The sequence below is a fragment of the Lingula anatina genome, chromosome 1, assembly GCF_051362555.1.
Source record: "Lingula anatina isolate TDL-2025a chromosome 1, LinAna3.0, whole genome shotgun sequence".
Lineage (NCBI taxonomy): Eukaryota > Metazoa > Brachiopoda > Lingulata > Lingulida > Lingulidae > Lingula > Lingula anatina.
Genome location: NC_141767.1, coordinates 68963521 through 68980476, shown reverse-complemented (window position 1 = coordinate 68980476; position 16956 = coordinate 68963521). Strand labels below are relative to the sequence as shown.

Genomic DNA, 16956 nt, shown 5'->3' with positions numbered 1-16956 from the left:
AATAGCTTTAACATTCTGATATCAACATCTAATATTATGACACCTTTTCATCTGTTTCAGGATGTGAATGATATATATTCAATCAAGTATCCCAAGCTGTATGCACCAGGCCTATCAAACTTACTGTTCAACAAAAAAGTATTTCTTCACAGTGTGTTTGAGGGAGTGGTTTCTTCACTTCTCCTGTTCTTCATTCCTTACGGGGCCTTCAACATGGGGGTGGACCCCACAGGCCATGACGTGGCCGACTTTCATACCTACGGAGTCACAGTGGCCTCTATACTTATACCTGTAGTGACATTCCGGGTAAGTTGAGTTTGTATATGACGCAAAAGAGTTTCAAAGGTAATATTTTGGTAACTGTGCCCTTTAAGCAACTTTGTTTCAATTGAATTTGAATGTAATGGGAAGTATCAGCCCAGTTTTATATAATTAAGTGCATTTCACATTCAAAACACTTCAAGGTGAGAAAGAATTCTGTTCCCTTTATAGAATTTTTCTCACTACAGAAAACTTATCTTAAAGAAAAAAAAATTATGATTGGACATTAAATAATTTACTGAACATTTTAATTGGACATTCTTCTCTTTTTCATTTGAAATAATTCTTTCTACTTTGTGTTTTATTTGTGAAGTCTATAGAAGATATTTTTATGGATTTTAGACTTAAATAAATATATTATTACTCTGTTTGTGAAGATTATACACGATGAAAGCAAGCATAATCAGACAATTTCTTCCTTTCAGTTGGCAATAGACACACAGTTTTGGTCAGTATTCAATCCCATCATGACGTTTGGCAGCATCATATTTTATTTTTGCTCTATATTCTTTCTGTACTCTGACATTTTTGGGAACAACTGGCTCATTACAACGACATACACAGGAGCGGCAAGACACACCATGGCGACAGCCAACTTCTGGTTCTCTCTTGTGCTGGGCAATGTGGTCTTACTGTTACCTGTGGTAGCCTACAGATTTTATAAACAGGATACAGCACCTACGTTAACTGACAGAGTAAGGCTTAGAACTAAACTGTCCAAGTCAAAATCAAAATCAAGAGACCTTGGATTGAAACTAAGTCGTGCCTCCTTCAATCGCAGCAGCAAGCATGGTTCCATAAGGTCTGGCTATGCCTTTGCACACCAAGAGGGTTTTGGACAATTGATAACAAGTGGAAGCATAATGCGGGCAAACAGGCCACTAGATGGAGCCACTCCAATTCGCCAAAATAGTGCAGGAAATGGCACAAAGACAAAGCTTTCTGATGGCAATTTGGTTATGAATTCTTCTCCTAAAAATAATATTCCCTCCTCTTGTGAAAATAATGTGGAACTTGTAGGTTACACTGTTCGTTCTTGATTTGCTGGTTCTTTTAGGTGTAGAAAATAACCAGAATTCAAAGTTTGTTATTCAACAAAGTTGGAAAATTAATTGCCATCAAATAATGAAAATGGTTTTATTTTGTTAACTTAGAATTTGAACCATGCTTTTAAAAGCAATTTACTGTCAAGACAAAGGGGTTTTAGATTTGATCTAATATTACCTTTTGGGGGGTGGGGGGGGTTTAAATTATTTTGACACATTGAAAGGAAATTGTTAGAATGTTTTTTATAGTTGCATTGCTTTTCTCTTGGCAAAATCATTGTCACATCAGAATCTGTAGCTATTACATTTCTCAAACTATCATTAAAACATACTCAAAACAGAACGTCTCTAATCAAACAATTAGTAATTTAATCTTTATATAGTTTGTAACATTACTTTAAATGGCAGATGTCTCATTGTAATATTAACTTCGTTTTTAATTAGGATTCTAATTCAACCATTGCAGTACACCATTTAGGAGGCTGTTACAGCAGCCCTCCCCTTTAAAACTCTTCTCAAGTACATGAGGAGATTGTTATTGGTATTATTGTAATAAATCATGTTTATAAGCACACATGTAGTAAAGTGTCATCAGCATTATTTTCTACACCAAGAAGTAACATCTTTAGTAGAACAGCTGGCAAGAAATTTTACTGAATTGATTAGTGACCTGTGAAGTTTATACTAGAAATTTGTTTTAGTCATTTTTCATTGGACTATGTTTGTTGCAGAATAAGTTCTACTGAGATGTTACTTCTTTTAACGTGTGGAAACTCAGGGCCCAAGCCATTATTCTTTACTTTAGCACTGTTCTTGTAATCGAGTTTTCTTTCTTTCTTTCTTTCTTTTTTCCTTTTTTTTTTTTTGGGGGGGGGGGTCAAAATATTCCCCAAATTTTTATTAAAATATCAATTGTGTAAATAAGGAGTAAAAAGGATAAATAATTTTGTATTATATTTTTATGACTACCAATGCCAAATACTTGGATTTCAACTTATGATGATAGAAAATAAATATTTTCACTTTTCTTTTTTTTAAGTCAGAGATGTGTGTCACTGTTTTTTTATATATAGTCAGATAGCAGATGTTACAAGGACTAGAAAATATACTATACATTGAACCTTAAAATGGGATGCATGTCAAAGTTTGTTGAGTGTCTGTGTTTACCAAGGGCTTTAATGTGCTTGCTATTCTATTGTACTGTTCTGGTATTGAAGCAACCAACACAGTAACATACTATATATATATTAAGAGTCTGAACCTTAGACCCCATTCCCACAGATTTTAGATCGATCTATCCCTGTGGGGAGTTTCACTAGATTACCATCAGCTTAGCTGGCTTAAATGTCTGTCCCGCCTACTAAGAGCTGTAAGGGGGTAATTAACTGTCGTGCTCGCTCGGCTGACAGCAATTTAGCGTGAACCCCCAGGGAGTTAGGTCGACCCAGATAGATCGATCTAAATCTCTGGGAATGCAGTCTTAAACATTTCAAACCACTGATCAAACTGACTACAAGTCCTCGGAATACTTCTAGTTCAAATTAAAATTAACTAGATTAGGTTTTTAAGTAATTTGATTAATAATTATTATAGTAATTATATAATTAAGTCACAGTGGTTACTTTGAATTTTTAAAATCATTTTTACTAGGCTGATGCTATGTGCAGCAGGTGTCTTGACACAGTATCTATGACATCATAGACTGCTGTCATAGAACTAGTCATTGCTGCTTAACCAGCTTTCTCAAACATCATTTCAGTCAAATACAAAAGTATTACCATTAAAATTTGTGTTTATTGACACATAAGTGTACATGTACGTCAACATGGTCTATGCAATATTGTCAGCCATTCTTTTCATTGCAATTATTTGTGTGCATGACTGTTTTCTGTTGCAATTATTGTTGTGCGTATATTTTTTGTTGCAATATGTTATCTGTTTAATGGGAATCATCTGAAAGAACCGGGTCTTTGTTACTTGAAATAAAATCAAGCAAGATTTAGCAGGATTTGGAGATGGGGGGATCAGAAATAATGGCAGAAATGCAAGTGCGGAGTGAAAGCTGACAGAATTTATGTACCCTCTGGTTGTTTTATGTTCTTGTGCAGAACAATATGGATTCACACATTTTTGGTCTCACTACTGCAATGCTTTTTAATACTTTCTCGGTGCATATCGCTAGCGCATATTTTCTTGTTTTCCAGTCTTTTATATCACGTGGTCTGAAAGGCCTCATTTTAGGACACCTCAGATGATTCCCATTCTTTACACACCTTGTTCCATTCAGTAACATTTTATTTTCAAAATGATATGTATATTTCAATCTTTCTACTTACATTCAAATAACAGAATACATGTAGTTGTTACAAAAATTATAGTTTTACTAAAAGAACGATTGTTTAAGGAACAAATGAATGTTTTATATCATGTGATCTTTTGAGTCACTTGATACATGTTGAAGTGTTCTGTTGCTAATATTTTAGAAATAAATAAATTTAATAAAAAATGTCATTTTGGTCTATATTTTGCCTTAAGCATCATTTCATTACCCTAACAAATGGGTCAAAAAGAAGTGTCCATGTGCTATACAGGGAACTTGTTTTAATGGATTTCCATAAATTGTAAATGACATTGAGAAATTGAAATATAGGCTGAGGGGGCTTCGTTTTCCTCCACTCAATGCAATGCTCCTACTAAAGTAATGTTCATGCACACCTGATTTTTACATCTCATTTAACCTTGATCTTCAAAAGTTGATCAACAGTTCATCAATTTATTTTTGAACCAATCACTTATGTCTAAAGCTAGCTAGTAGTTCCACTTGTCAACTGGTAAATAAAAAAATCATTTTTTTATAATGTTCTAAATGACTAGAACAGAGGAAACCATACCACTTGTGTTCCTATAGCATCATATAACAAAATCAGATTTCTTTCATCAGCCTTGTAATTAAATCTTTATCACTCAAAAAAGCCCTGACATCAAGATGGCAACTGTTGCAGCATGGCTAATATGGCTACTCTCAGTCCCTCTGCCAGCTGCTCAACTGTGTATGGTTTATTGATATCTGGAACATGTATGAAAGCTGCACAATCCTGGTTGACATGAAGGGAAAGATAATAGGAAAAATCACACAGGAACCTGAAAGAAAAATAAAAGTGCAAAAGTGACTTGATACTGGAGATTCACATTAATCTCAAAGTCAAGAATAACTGTTTTATCTTATCTTATCATATCATATCCAGAGACCACCAAAACCTTTTTAACAGCAATAATAAGGTTATTAAAAACTACTGCTCATACAATCATTAAGCTGAGACAGTGGCTGATTAGATAAGCACAAAAATAACTCTCCAATAAAGCTAGTGAGTGTTTGTTCCCAATGAAACTATTGTTTAACCAAAATTCATACTACTATGGGCGTCTTAATTGTGTCTGTAGATTTATCAAAGATATCGTATTGTATCATATTGTATTGTAGGTAGATTTATCCTCCTGTCACTTAGTAGAATAAAAGAAGGCTGGTAACTAATTGAGAGCATTGGAAATAAGGTGTGTTAATCTGGTTGTACTCAGCAAGAGTCCCAGAGGAATTGGATTCGTCTACAAAGAAAGAAAGATTTTTTTCATTGAGAATGAGCCCTAAGACTAAACTAGAGGATCAGAGAGGCGATACCGCCTCCGAATATTGTACCACCAGCTGGAGCAAGCGCATTCATATAGACCCCCACATATACAAAATAAGGAACACAGCCACCAGTCTTGTGCTTGCCAAGCTGTAAAAATGCAATCAACAAGAATTTTCAAAATATGCAAAAAATATATATATAACTACAAATGGTACAATCAAAGTTAAGTTCATTGTAAGGTAGGTCAAAGGTCAATTCCAAGGTCACAGTAAATTGCCAGTATATGACTTCCTATTCAACTTCAATAGTAACTATGGGCCTATCTCTGCCAGGTTTGGAGTTAAAAGAAAAAGAAATTAGCAGAGTTCAGTTCATGATAATAAGTAGGTCAAAGGTCAATTTCAAGGTCACACTTAGATTGCCAGTATATGACTTCCTATTCACGTTCAATAGTAACTATGGACCTATCTCTGCCAGTTTTGGAGATAAAGGAGAAGCAAAATATGCAAAGTTCAGTTCATGGTGAAAAGTAGGTCAAAGGTCAATTTTAAGGTCACTTTTAGATTGCCAGTATATGACTTCCTATTCAACTTCAATAGAGACTATGGACCTATCTCTGCCAGTTTTGGAGATAAAAGGGAAGCAAAATTTGCAAAGTTCAGTTCATGGTGAAATGTAGGTCAAAGGTCAATTTTAAGGTCACATTTAGATTGCCAGTATATGACTTCCTGTTCAACTTCAATAGTAACTATGGACCTATCTCTGCCAGTTTTGGAGATAAAAGGGAAGCAAAATTTGCAAAGTTCAATTCATGGTGAAAAGTAGGTCAAAGGTCAATTTTAAGGTCACATGTAGATTGCCAGTATATGACTTCCTATTCAAGTTCAATAGAGACTATGGACCTATCTCTGCCAGTTTTGGAGATAAAAGGGAAGCAAAATTTGCAAAGTTCAGTTCATGGTGAAAAGTAGGTCAAAGGTCAATTTTAAGGTCACATTTAGATTGCCAGTATATGACTTCCTATTCAACTTCAATAGTAACTATGGACCTATCTCTGCCAGTTTTGGAGATAAAAGGGAAGCAAAATTTGCAAAGTTCAGTTCATGGTGAAAAGTAGGTCAAAGGTCAATTTTAAGGTCACATTTAGATTGCCAGTATATGACTTCCTATTCAAGTTCAATAGAAACTATGGACCTATCTCTGCCAGTTTTGGAGATAAAAGGGAAGCAAAATTTGCAAAGTTCAGCTCATGGTGAAAAGTAGGTCAAAGGTCAATTTTAAGGTCACATTTAGATTGCCAGTATATGACTTCCTATTCAACTTCAATAGTAACTATGGACCTATCTCTGCCAGTTTTGGAGATATCAGGGACTAAATGTTATAATTTTGGAGTTACAATAATGTGCCATAAATTTCCTATAGAAAAAATTAATTAAAATAAAGAAAAGGTCATTTTGGTCAAAATTCTTGAAATGGGAGGTGCTCTGAAGTTCCAGATGTTCAAATTTGATGAAATAATGTCATTTTTGACCACAAGTTGTCTGCTTTGCCAAGGCTTATGTTTTATTTTTTCGGAGTTCAAAATTTATTATCCATTACCGTACTGCACATTTTGCTTTCACCACCAATATGTACTTTTTGATACAGCGTAACTCGAAAACGGTATGGAATACAAAAAAACGGAGACCACCTCCAGTGTTGGGCTTTACATGCTCTACAAAATGCAAAAAAGAATGGGTGTCTAGCATTAACAGTTCCCAAATTAGAGACAGTTTTAAGTTTCGATATCTTATGGCCGCTACTCCCGTGAAAATGCACCGATTGACCCCAAATTCACGGAGATGAAAGATGACCCGAAGGGTAACACTTTCCATTAATATTATTAGTTAAGTCTGTGTGGTATCTGAATAAGGCCGCAAATAATTTTTTTTTCGGCAAAAATTTTGTTTTTTTGAAAATTTTGGCCTGTTTGACCTTGAAATAAAGGTCAAAGGTCAAATCCAAGGGCATATATGAAATCTACACATATGACTTTTGGAAAGCTGTCTGTAGAAATTTTTCCCATAATTCCTTCCGTAGGGGAGATAATTAGCATTTAATTTTGCCATTTTTGGACAAGGGTGCATTGCAATGAGTGCCACACCTAGACCCCAATACCGACAAAGCCCAAATTTTACGTGGAACGAGTTGAGATTATAGGTGACCTAAATCCAAGAGATGGGTATGGAGGCCCTTACCGTCTAGGAGGAGAAGCGGTAACGGTGACTTGGCGGCGGAGCCGCAGGAGCCGGCGGAGCTGCAGGAGCCGGCAGAGCCGCAGGAGCCGGCGGAGCCGCAGGAGCCGGCGGAACATACGGGTCGGGACTAAAACCATGTGTACCGCCAGCGCCTACGCTGGTGGTACAATAAGTATTCAGAGAATGCCATCTGACATCAACTTCGATTCTCACCTTCCGGGATCAGTAGAAACAATGGCTTCCACTCCACAAGCAGAGCTATTAACACACTGCTGTACTTTAGTCATATCTATAGCCGACACCAGGCAGTGGTCTGCTCCGTCCACACAACACTTGGTGTCAGGAACACAGTTATATATATCCTCTCTCTCATAGCCGTCATTGTGTGCTAGCTGCTCCAGTGTCAGTCTGTCTGCAATCCCGGACACTCCTACATGTACTACTAACTAAAAGTGGAAGAGTATCGTGATGAAAGTTATTATACAGTGCAGCAAATGAAGTCATTGGCACACTGACACCAGCAAGTTGACTGTGGTCCAATAAACCCTGCTGGGCATTATATTATATTATATTATATTATACCATTCACATTTTTTTAATTAAAAAGAAACCACAATAAAAATGTGTTTCTGTTAACTTTAATGTAAGAATTATGAAGGTACAATGTAAGAGCCATGTTATTCCTGAAATGATGGAGGATATTTATTTAAAAAAACAAAAAAGAAAAAAATTAGAATTTACCTATACGTACTGACCTTGGGTCTAAGATTCCACAACTTGGGCACAATATTTTTCACTTCAGAGTAGGCCACTGGTAGCTGGTCCACCACAAGATTAATGCCTTGTCCCAAACCTTTCCTTGCCAACTCCTGGACAGCAAGCCAGCTGGCATTGATTGTGTGGGAACCAAAGGGTCCAAATCCTTCAAAATTGTATATCATATATGGTGTGTTCTCTTTTTCCATTTATTGCTATGAGTGTTTAAAAAACTTGTAAAATGGTACCACTTACAAAGCAGTGCCAGTTAAATGAAATACGGCCAAATACTAGTACATGCAGTTGTATCCCTGAATTCTATAAAAATATATTTTTTCATAAAAAAAGATTTGATTTTAAAATATGTAGAATTTTCTTCCTTTTTATATACTCATGTATTTCACAATGTGTTAAATAAAAAAAAATGCAAAAAAAAAAGACTATCTATTACAAAACAATATCACATGATGTAAAAGTACTTACCTGTCACAACCACAGTTTGTTGATCTGTCATTTTCCTAAGCACTAACTAATGTTAGATCTACAAATGAGGAAGATTTTCGACTTCAATCGCAATGACAGTACATGAGCAATCTACTTTAAATAATATATCATAATGCAGAATTATACATTAATTTGTGTTTGACGTTTGCCGAATGCTGTGGGTAAAAAATATAAACAAAGCCATGCATTAGTTCACAATGTTTACCTTCTTGGTACGGTAAGTGCTTGGTTCATTCAAAGAGAGGCCAATTAGCAGCCTGAGGTCGAAAGCACTTTTTTGACAAAACCAATAACCAAAGTCGGTAGAAATATAGCATTTAATGGGACAATTGAAACAAAATATCAGGAGGAAAGCTTCAAATTGCATCACAGCAGAAAGTTTCATTTGTGTTTGACATTTATTTAATTATCTGCGGGATGACAACATGGTGGCCTTCGACGAGGAAAAAACGAAATTGCTGATACTTTTCGTATTTTCTTACTTTTTGACAACAACAGCTGACCAAACAGGTAGGTTTTTGCCAGATTTATACACACCCGCAAGCGAATCAGTAGTAAGGATATCCAAATTGAATTATTCTTAATATGGGTCTGCAATGTTATTTCATGTTATGTTTATTTCATGATTTGTTTTACCTTGGTTGAGATCACTGACAGGAGTGATTGTTGTGGTGACCTAGTCCAAATGATAGGCCTTTTTACTTTTAATGCACAGTAGTTCCAGCACGCTCAATAAATATCTGAAAACGTGACCAGCAGTCTAAAGACAGAAGAATCGGACCACTGTTGATCCTGGTCTCCTGATACTGTAATTCTAAGTGAAGCAACGCCCGTGAAGCAAGGCTTTTTAAATCCGTTTGTTAAAACAGTTCAATTTATTTTAATCGTATTCATAGGTGCTATCTGTTTATATCTTTCAGCTAAAACTCCAACTCCTAAAACTTTATTATCAACAAATATGATAAATTTCTATTTCAGAACTAACAACAGATTTTCCAGATAGAGGAACACATACTTTTCCATCAGATGAAAGCACTGTGATATGGCAAGGGCATTCAGGTTCCAATAGTACCGTCCTGGATCCTAATTTTTTTAATAACACATGCAGCAAACAGTACATATCTTCATGTCCTAGCAAGGCAAAATGTAGTGAGCTAGGAGCCTGTTGCATTGAATGTGAATTTGATACTTCATGCACCTATGGAGATGATGTGACAGTGACTTGCAAAGCTCTGGCAGATATTGTATGTGATGTAAGTGTAAATTACTAATGATCTCTTGTTGATGTAAGATAGTGTGTTTGAAAACAAAATTATCTTTGCTAACAGAAGATAGCCACCTAATCTTAGCAAAACGTGTTAAGAGCGCGTCCATGAGAAAGCCAAACAGATCGGTCAGAAGGCGGCAAGGTGGGGGTCAGCAGATTTTAATAATTTTTGGTGTGGTAAACCATCAACATGAAAGATATTGTGAGCCACTGGCTTTCTTATTTTGGATCATTAGTTTTAGAGATATGGGGGAAGGTCTTTTATCCGCAATTTTGCCAAAATATAGCATTTTTCAGCTCTTGAAAAGTTATAATTTTAAATATTATTTTAAAAAATCATGTACATCATAAGGAATTATTTAGGTATGCCATATGATGGGTTAAGGACAGACCTTTAATACCCAGTACAGATTTTTCGAAAGGGCACTGTCATGACCACACAAGGTTGATTCTAATAAGGCATGTTTTCCGTATGCTTGACCCCCTCCCCTTCTTTAAATGCACACATCTTCTTTTTTGCAGGTTGTATCCATATAATTTTGGTATGTGCTGATAGAAAAGGGTTGCAAAATAAATTTTATGAAATAAAATCCGTGTTAAACCTTGTAAAATGAGAACTATAACAATTTTAAAAAGGGCCTAAAAACGAATATTTTTATACTACTGAAATGCTAATCTGTTTCTTCCACTAAATTAATAAGTCAAAACCATGTATAGGTTTGTGAAAAGCCCTTAAAACAACCATGTTTGCCCTGCAGACAAACTTATGAAGCAAAAATACATTTTTTAAATTTGTTTATGTTGTAGAAACTAAATGTAAAATAACAATGCTAACTCTGTGACCTATTTTCAACATGGCGGGTACTAAGATTATCACCGGAGCAACTGTGGAGAAAAGCACATCGTCTTTACAGTGTTAAAACATAATGCTTTCTTAATTTTATGAAGAACATGCGCTAGAGATGCTTAGGTACATCTCAGAAGGATTGGTGTGCACCAGAATATCACAAGAAATGGCCATAGCAGCTGGTCGTCTTTAGAATGTGCATTTTTTTTTTTTTTTTGTTGTTGTTGTTGAACCACTTCAGACTGTTGTCAGGCTTGGGTTCCTCAATATATCCAGCTCATCGATTTAGCTCTGGATGTTTGTTGTAAGGTAAGTGATCATATATATATATATATATATATATATATATATATATATATATATATATATATATATACAGACAAAGTCGGTTCTGTCACTATTTCAGGTAGTCTTTATATAGTAATAACCTACTCTGTTGTTGGCCAGTGGTAGCATACATATACTAGAATCAGATACACTAAAAACTCAAACCAGTTTAAATAATAAGTTTGAATATTTTTAAGTAATATAAAGAATATAAGCAGAATTAAAAGATGTTCTGGTATATTTCAATTCATAGAATTTTACTTGATTTCTATTTCATGGTAAATATATTTGCTGAAAAGAATTAACTGTGTATCTAACTTATGAAGTATATTTGTGCATTAAATTCTAGGGCTTTGTTACATGTGTTATCATAACACAAACAGTTAAGAGACAGCTTGTAGACAGCTTCATTAGAAATTTCTTACCCAGAATCAAAGGTATGTAACACACATTCAGTTTCAAGTTTTGGCATTTTAGGGGATGTTACTTGTGCCAGTTTTTTATATTTTAGTTTGATATGCAGATTTATATGTGTTTACAATGAAGTTGAAGTTAACCACTTAGCTTTATGTGACTTTGTAACACACTGCTTCAATTTTCAAGACTTACACAGAACACTTGTACAACTAGAAAGTACTTAAGTAAAATCAGGAAGACTTTGCGGTCCATTATGTTGTTCATGTTGCTTTGCAAGGGGGTGTGCCAGACAATTAAGCTGATTACAGTGACTGAGCCTGAGTGTGATACTCCGCTGAGATAGATTGATCCTGCTACAGTAGTTTCTATTCTGAACACAGTAAGCCTCTGTTGTTGTAAAACATTTATTGATGTTATGTTTATTTTTCAGATTTTACATCCTAGGCCTGGATGTGAACCTTGACCTGGACAATCGTACAGATAATAATAGAAGATTCACCTGAAATTGCACAGGCAAATTCATCAGATTCAGATGTGAGCACCAACTCTGTCTTTCTATTATGAAATTCTGGATTTCAAATTGGATTTCCATTGGATTGACAAATATTGACAATTGACAGTTCAGTTACACTAAACTATAGTGGCATGTTGCTTCAAGTTACCACACTTATTCTAAGATTGCTGAATTATCATTACTGTCTAAGGAGACCCTAGATCTCTCAACCAGAAGAAGAAACTTGGGGATCAATCAGTTATAAGATTAAAATCTCTGGAACACTACCCATCACTGTTGTGTTCAGTATATGGAAAAGATGACCGTGATATTGGAACCTTGGAGATTCATAGCTTGATTTCACTCCTGTGAAAAAGAAATTGCTTTGTTCTTTTACTGTCCAATTGATAATATGAAAATAAAGTACTCCTGTCATTGTATGTTGCTGACTCTGTTTTAATTTTCTTTATAAATAAAGAATATAGATATCAAGATATCACATGTATTTACAAAACCTATGAATCATTTGAAAGGAAAAAGAATGGTTGAAAAATGCAATATAAATCATTTCAAGTGGATTAATTAGTGTTGCACTTGAGAAAACTGATAAAATGAGACAGTCATTCCCTTTTACCTTTAGAAAAATCCTTTGTAATTTTTTTTATTTTTTATTTTTCTCTATTGCTCCCTGAAAATAAGGTATATACACAATGCTGATGACATTGGATATGCACAGTAATAACTCATTAAATGGGGGGGGGGGGTGAATAACTTGTCACTAATAATTTAAATTTATTCAGAAGTTGTATGGCTCTGTTTGAAAAGAATATTATCTGAGCAATCCTGTATTACAGATCTCAAAATAAAAAAAAAAAACCTGCAAAAATGGGCCTCTTGATTATTTTGAGGAATTATGGTAACTGTATTTTGGGACAGAATTGATGGCAGCCATCTTGTATTTATAAAAATTGGATAGATTTGCCCTTATCAAAGCATTGTTTGAATTCCTGGCTGTGAGTCTTTGATTAAACTTGATTATTGGAAGGTATTATCTCAAAATGTACTGATATCTTGATTTTGGTCGTTTGGTTTTCTGCTAAAATTGCTTATGTTTGAGGCACTTTTTCAATATCTTCTGTTGTGTTTAACACACTTTTTAAAATTTGTATGATGAGACCAATATATGCTCAGGATCCCTATTCAATTTTATGGCTGTCAACCCTGCAAAAAGAGAGATATGAATGCTTGAACATTGCTTGGTAGAAAAGTGAGTTTGGGGGGTGGGGTTATAAAAATGGGCGTGGCTCGTTAGTTTGTGGGTTAAACTGAAATTAAGTAACATATTCTCAATGGCAAATGGCTGGTTTAAATAGGTAAATTATCAATTTATTTTAAAAAGTCAGCAGTTTTGACATATTTGCTTATGAAGTGGCTTTATTGACTGAAGCTGAAAATCAAGCCAAAAATGGCCAAAACATTTAATATTATATTATAATTATATCCAATGATTTCTTTTGGGATTGTTGCCTTCAATGTGAATATCTCCTATGTATGCAACTATATTATGAATTTGGTTGAAATCTGTTGACCCCCACCTTGCCACCCTCTGACTGGTCTTATCATGGACACACACTTAAAAAAACATCAACATTAATAAATAAATAAATTAATTAATTAATTATTTATTTATTGGGATTAATGTAGCTTATCTGTTCAAGAGATATTTTTGACATTTTGATTACGGAATCATTAAAAATATATTAGATTAAACATAAGTTTGTCTTCATTCTTTTCTGCTTTTAAATTCAGGGCGAAAGAAACTTCACAAGGGAATTCAACTGTCGTTATTGCTACCAAACAGAAGAGTGGCAGCATACTTGCACCACTCAATCCAATTGTCAGGCTGTGACCACACCGCGTCCTACCTATAGGGCAAACTGCTCTGTCAAAGACCATATTCTTTGTCTAGGTAAGGAATGCCCATCTGATTCTTGACTGAGCAATTTCCATTTTTAAACTATGTCCACATTAAACAAAACCTTCACTCATCTACTATATCAGATCTGTAACATCACAACAACCGATGATTCTTGTTGAATGGTGTAGCCCTTTCACGTGCTGTGGTTCACTAGCTGTCTGAGTACTAGATGCTTACATCCAAAAATGTCTGTTCAAAACATGCCCTTCTTAAATATTTTAGGACGAAGAAAGTTTTACAAGAACAGATCATGCAATTGGACTAAGGGTTACAGATGGTCCACTGCTCTCATTTTAAGGTGACTTTCTTTTTCTTTTAGCTTAAGATAATTTGTTTTTAAGTGTTTTAAGTTTAATCTTAAATTTTCTCTAATGTTTGGAAAAGTTGAGCAATTATTTACAGTACTTAACTGATTTTTCATTTTTTTTATTTATCTTCTAATTTGTTTAAGAATGCAACTTATTTAACAACTCTTCAATTTCAGTGTAACAGTTGGTGGTTTTGGAGCAGACAGATTTTATTTAGGTCTCTGGAGAGAAGGGATTGGCAAACTGTTCAGCTTTGGAGGTCTGGGAGTGTGGACTATAGTGGATGTCATATTGATTGCAATAGGTTATGTTGGACCCTATGATGGCTCATTATACATCTACTAAGCATTATCAGGAGAACTTGAATAATACTGCTGAGAGTTTAAAAACAAACAGTTAAAATCATGGAAGTAAAAATAATACTTCAAGCAATAGGAAAGATCATTGTAAATATTGGTCATTATCTTGTATATTTTTTCCATTGTAAAATAAAGTTCTTTAACATTATGTAGTAGATTTGAATAAAATGTTATTTACATGTGCAATATCAATTTATTTATTTATTATTGTTATAATTATTATTATTATTATTATTTTATTTATTTATTTATTTTTTGCTGCACTGGAATCCAATTAATGAAGGTATTAAATGAAATATACCTACCTAGAGCCTACTTTCTGAAGGAAGGAGGGGGTATTTCACTACTGCTGTGCAATTAATCTTAGCAATAGCAAATAGAACTTTATAACAAGAGCTATTCAGCAGTGGACCAGAGGATAGGTGATACCACTTTTGGGGGGTGAGGGGGGGGGGGGGTGGAGGTAGCTGTCCTTATTGTGCATACACACTGCTTTACGTTATTGTCAAGTGTTCAGCTAGTATAAAAAGCTTACTGTAGACATCTTTTAACTAAGTTGGTTGATGCAGCATTTTTGAAAAGGAAATACCTTATTCAATTTATCCAGTTCATTGAAACTGAGAAAAAATTACTTTCAATTCTTGTAATGTTGATACACTCCATGGTTTTGAAAATCCCGAAAATGCTTATTTTTGCTATCCACAGCTTCTCATAAAACCTTACATACATCTTGAAAATGATTTAACCCTTTAAATTTTTTTCTGGAGCGTACCCAAGGTAGATATTTCTGTTGGAACTTATATAAAAATGACTGGCCAGTCAAATTTTATTTATTAAAGGTCGAATCGAAGTGCAGAGAGGGATACACAAATGATTCATGAGTACGGGAAAACTTTTTTTTCTGGGAAAATACGTTAGTGGAAAATCCATTAATATTAATGGAGTGTATCTTTAAAATAAAGTTTACGTCAAATTTTGGCATACATTATTAAAATGATAATGGAATAGTCTTACATTATATTTGGACCACAAATGAAATGTTTGCAATTTCCCCTTCTTACAACACGTTTACCTCCTTTTTTAACCAATAATTATTTTCTGTTCATGTTAGGTCTTTCAATGCTCATTAATTACCACTTTGATTTTGAGAACCTTACATCTGGTTACTGATCTGTATACTTAATACATTAAAATGAAAGCAAAATTTGATTTGCAAATAACTTTATTTTCATATAAAATATTCTCATTTCAATTTTACATTCTTGTATCACAGACAAAGCCTAGGCATTATAAACTGACAGTGTCATGAGCACCAATATCACATAACCTGTGCACCAAAATCTTATATAATCTGTACCCCAATATCACATAACCTGTGCACCAAAATCTTATATTATCTGTACCCCAATATCATATAACCTGTGCATCAATATTAAATCACCTGTACCCCAATACCATATAACCTCTGCCTTAATATCAAAAACACTCTTGGTGCATATCTGCAACACAGAAACCTATTAGCATCATTTAAGAGCCCATTAGGTCTTCAATACAGCCTGAACTGTCTGAATAAGTATTGTAAAATACAGGGGCTGCCAATAAACTATAATTTTTCAAGATAGTTATTTTTAAGAGTCAAGAAAAAATCAAGGATGTCAGTTTGCAAACCAAAAACAATTTTTGGTTAGATGGTAAATTACTATTTCATCTAGCTGTAACTACATGAGAAGTCTCTTCACTTCTGTAATGCTGGCCACTGTAATGTGATTGCTAATTGCTTCTCTACACAATAGTATTTATTTAAATTTATTCTATATGTAACTATATTTAAAGGTGAATTTGTGACAAAGTGGAATCTAAAACTACAGAAAATAAACATGTGAAACTCTTAGACTTATGTAACTGAAGAAAAAAAGGATTGCAGAAATATCCACAATCTTAACAAAGAAGGCATGCTAATCAATCAATAATTTCAATGGAAATGAGCCCCAAAACTCTGCAGTGTCTTTGTGTAGAGAGTCTGTGTCAGTCTTTGTGCTTTCTTTAGAGGGAAACAGACGAGAAAATGGAGGATCTGCTTTGTGTGTAAAGAACACGTTAAGATGCCGTCATGAGGGGGTGTATCAGAGCTGTAGAGAGAGATGTAGTGAAGGAGGAGGATTACAGATAAACTGAAAGAAACACTCGCATTCTTTGAATCAGTGCATGATTCCATTGTTTACTTGTAGATGATTAAGAACTAAAGATTCTAGTGAAGAATAGCCTTTTGCATTTCCACTTAAAGCATTAATAGTGTATGATGGCACATTTAATTATGAAAACAAACTTGATTCACTTGCAGTTGGTAAATTTGCACCTTCACACTTGTCTTTGACACCACTCAACAAACTCGCACAATGATTGATATCTTCAATTTAGTAGTTTTCAACTTAGCAAAACCATGTTTCACTAGAATCTTGTTCTTCCT

At 34.4% G+C, this 16956-nt stretch overlaps 3 protein-coding genes and 1 long non-coding RNA gene across 7 annotated transcripts in view; 3 read left to right on the top strand and 1 right to left on the bottom strand.

Annotated features, from left to right (window-relative positions):
- Positions 1 to 3878, top strand: part of LOC106163761 (phospholipid-transporting ATPase ID) — a 30052-nt gene extending 26174 nt beyond the window's left edge. For all 4 annotated transcript variants that reach the window (XM_013541440.3, XM_013541441.3, XM_013541439.3 and 1 more), the window contains 2 exons: positions 61 to 306; positions 747 to 3878. In XM_013541440.3, the coding sequence (XP_013396894.2) occupies positions 61 to 306; positions 747 to 1361 (861 nt within the window). In that variant the 3' untranslated portion in view covers positions 1362 to 3878. The remainder of the gene's footprint in view (positions 1 to 60; positions 307 to 746) is intronic.
- On the bottom strand, positions 3142 to 8799 carry LOC106164671 (pyroglutamyl-peptidase 1-like). Its single transcript, XM_087001317.1, has 5 exons — positions 8699 to 8799; positions 8473 to 8530; positions 7989 to 8155; positions 7447 to 7679; positions 3142 to 4508 (listed from the first exon to the last, which is right to left on the bottom strand). The coding sequence occupies exons 2-5, from the start codon at positions 8501 to 8503 to the stop codon at positions 4349 to 4351; spliced, it is 591 nt and encodes a 196-aa protein (XP_086857443.1). The 5' UTR covers positions 8504 to 8530; positions 8699 to 8799; the 3' UTR covers positions 3142 to 4348.
- Positions 8800 to 8844: 45 nt separating this feature from the next.
- Positions 8845 to 14677, top strand: LOC106163762 (TM2 domain-containing protein 3). Its single transcript, XM_013541442.3, has 5 exons — positions 8845 to 9003; positions 9472 to 9746; positions 13654 to 13813; positions 14045 to 14120; positions 14307 to 14677. The coding sequence occupies exons 1-5, from the start codon at positions 8919 to 8921 to the stop codon at positions 14473 to 14475; spliced, it is 765 nt and encodes a 254-aa protein (XP_013396896.2). The 5' UTR covers positions 8845 to 8918; the 3' UTR covers positions 14476 to 14677.
- On the top strand, positions 9828 to 12284 carry LOC147764930 (uncharacterized). The gene is made up of 3 exons (XR_015331956.1): positions 9828 to 10916; positions 11284 to 11371; positions 11782 to 12284. It is a non-coding gene; the product is annotated as an uncharacterized LOC147764930 (long non-coding RNA).
- Positions 14678 to 16956: the final 2279 nt, after the last annotated feature.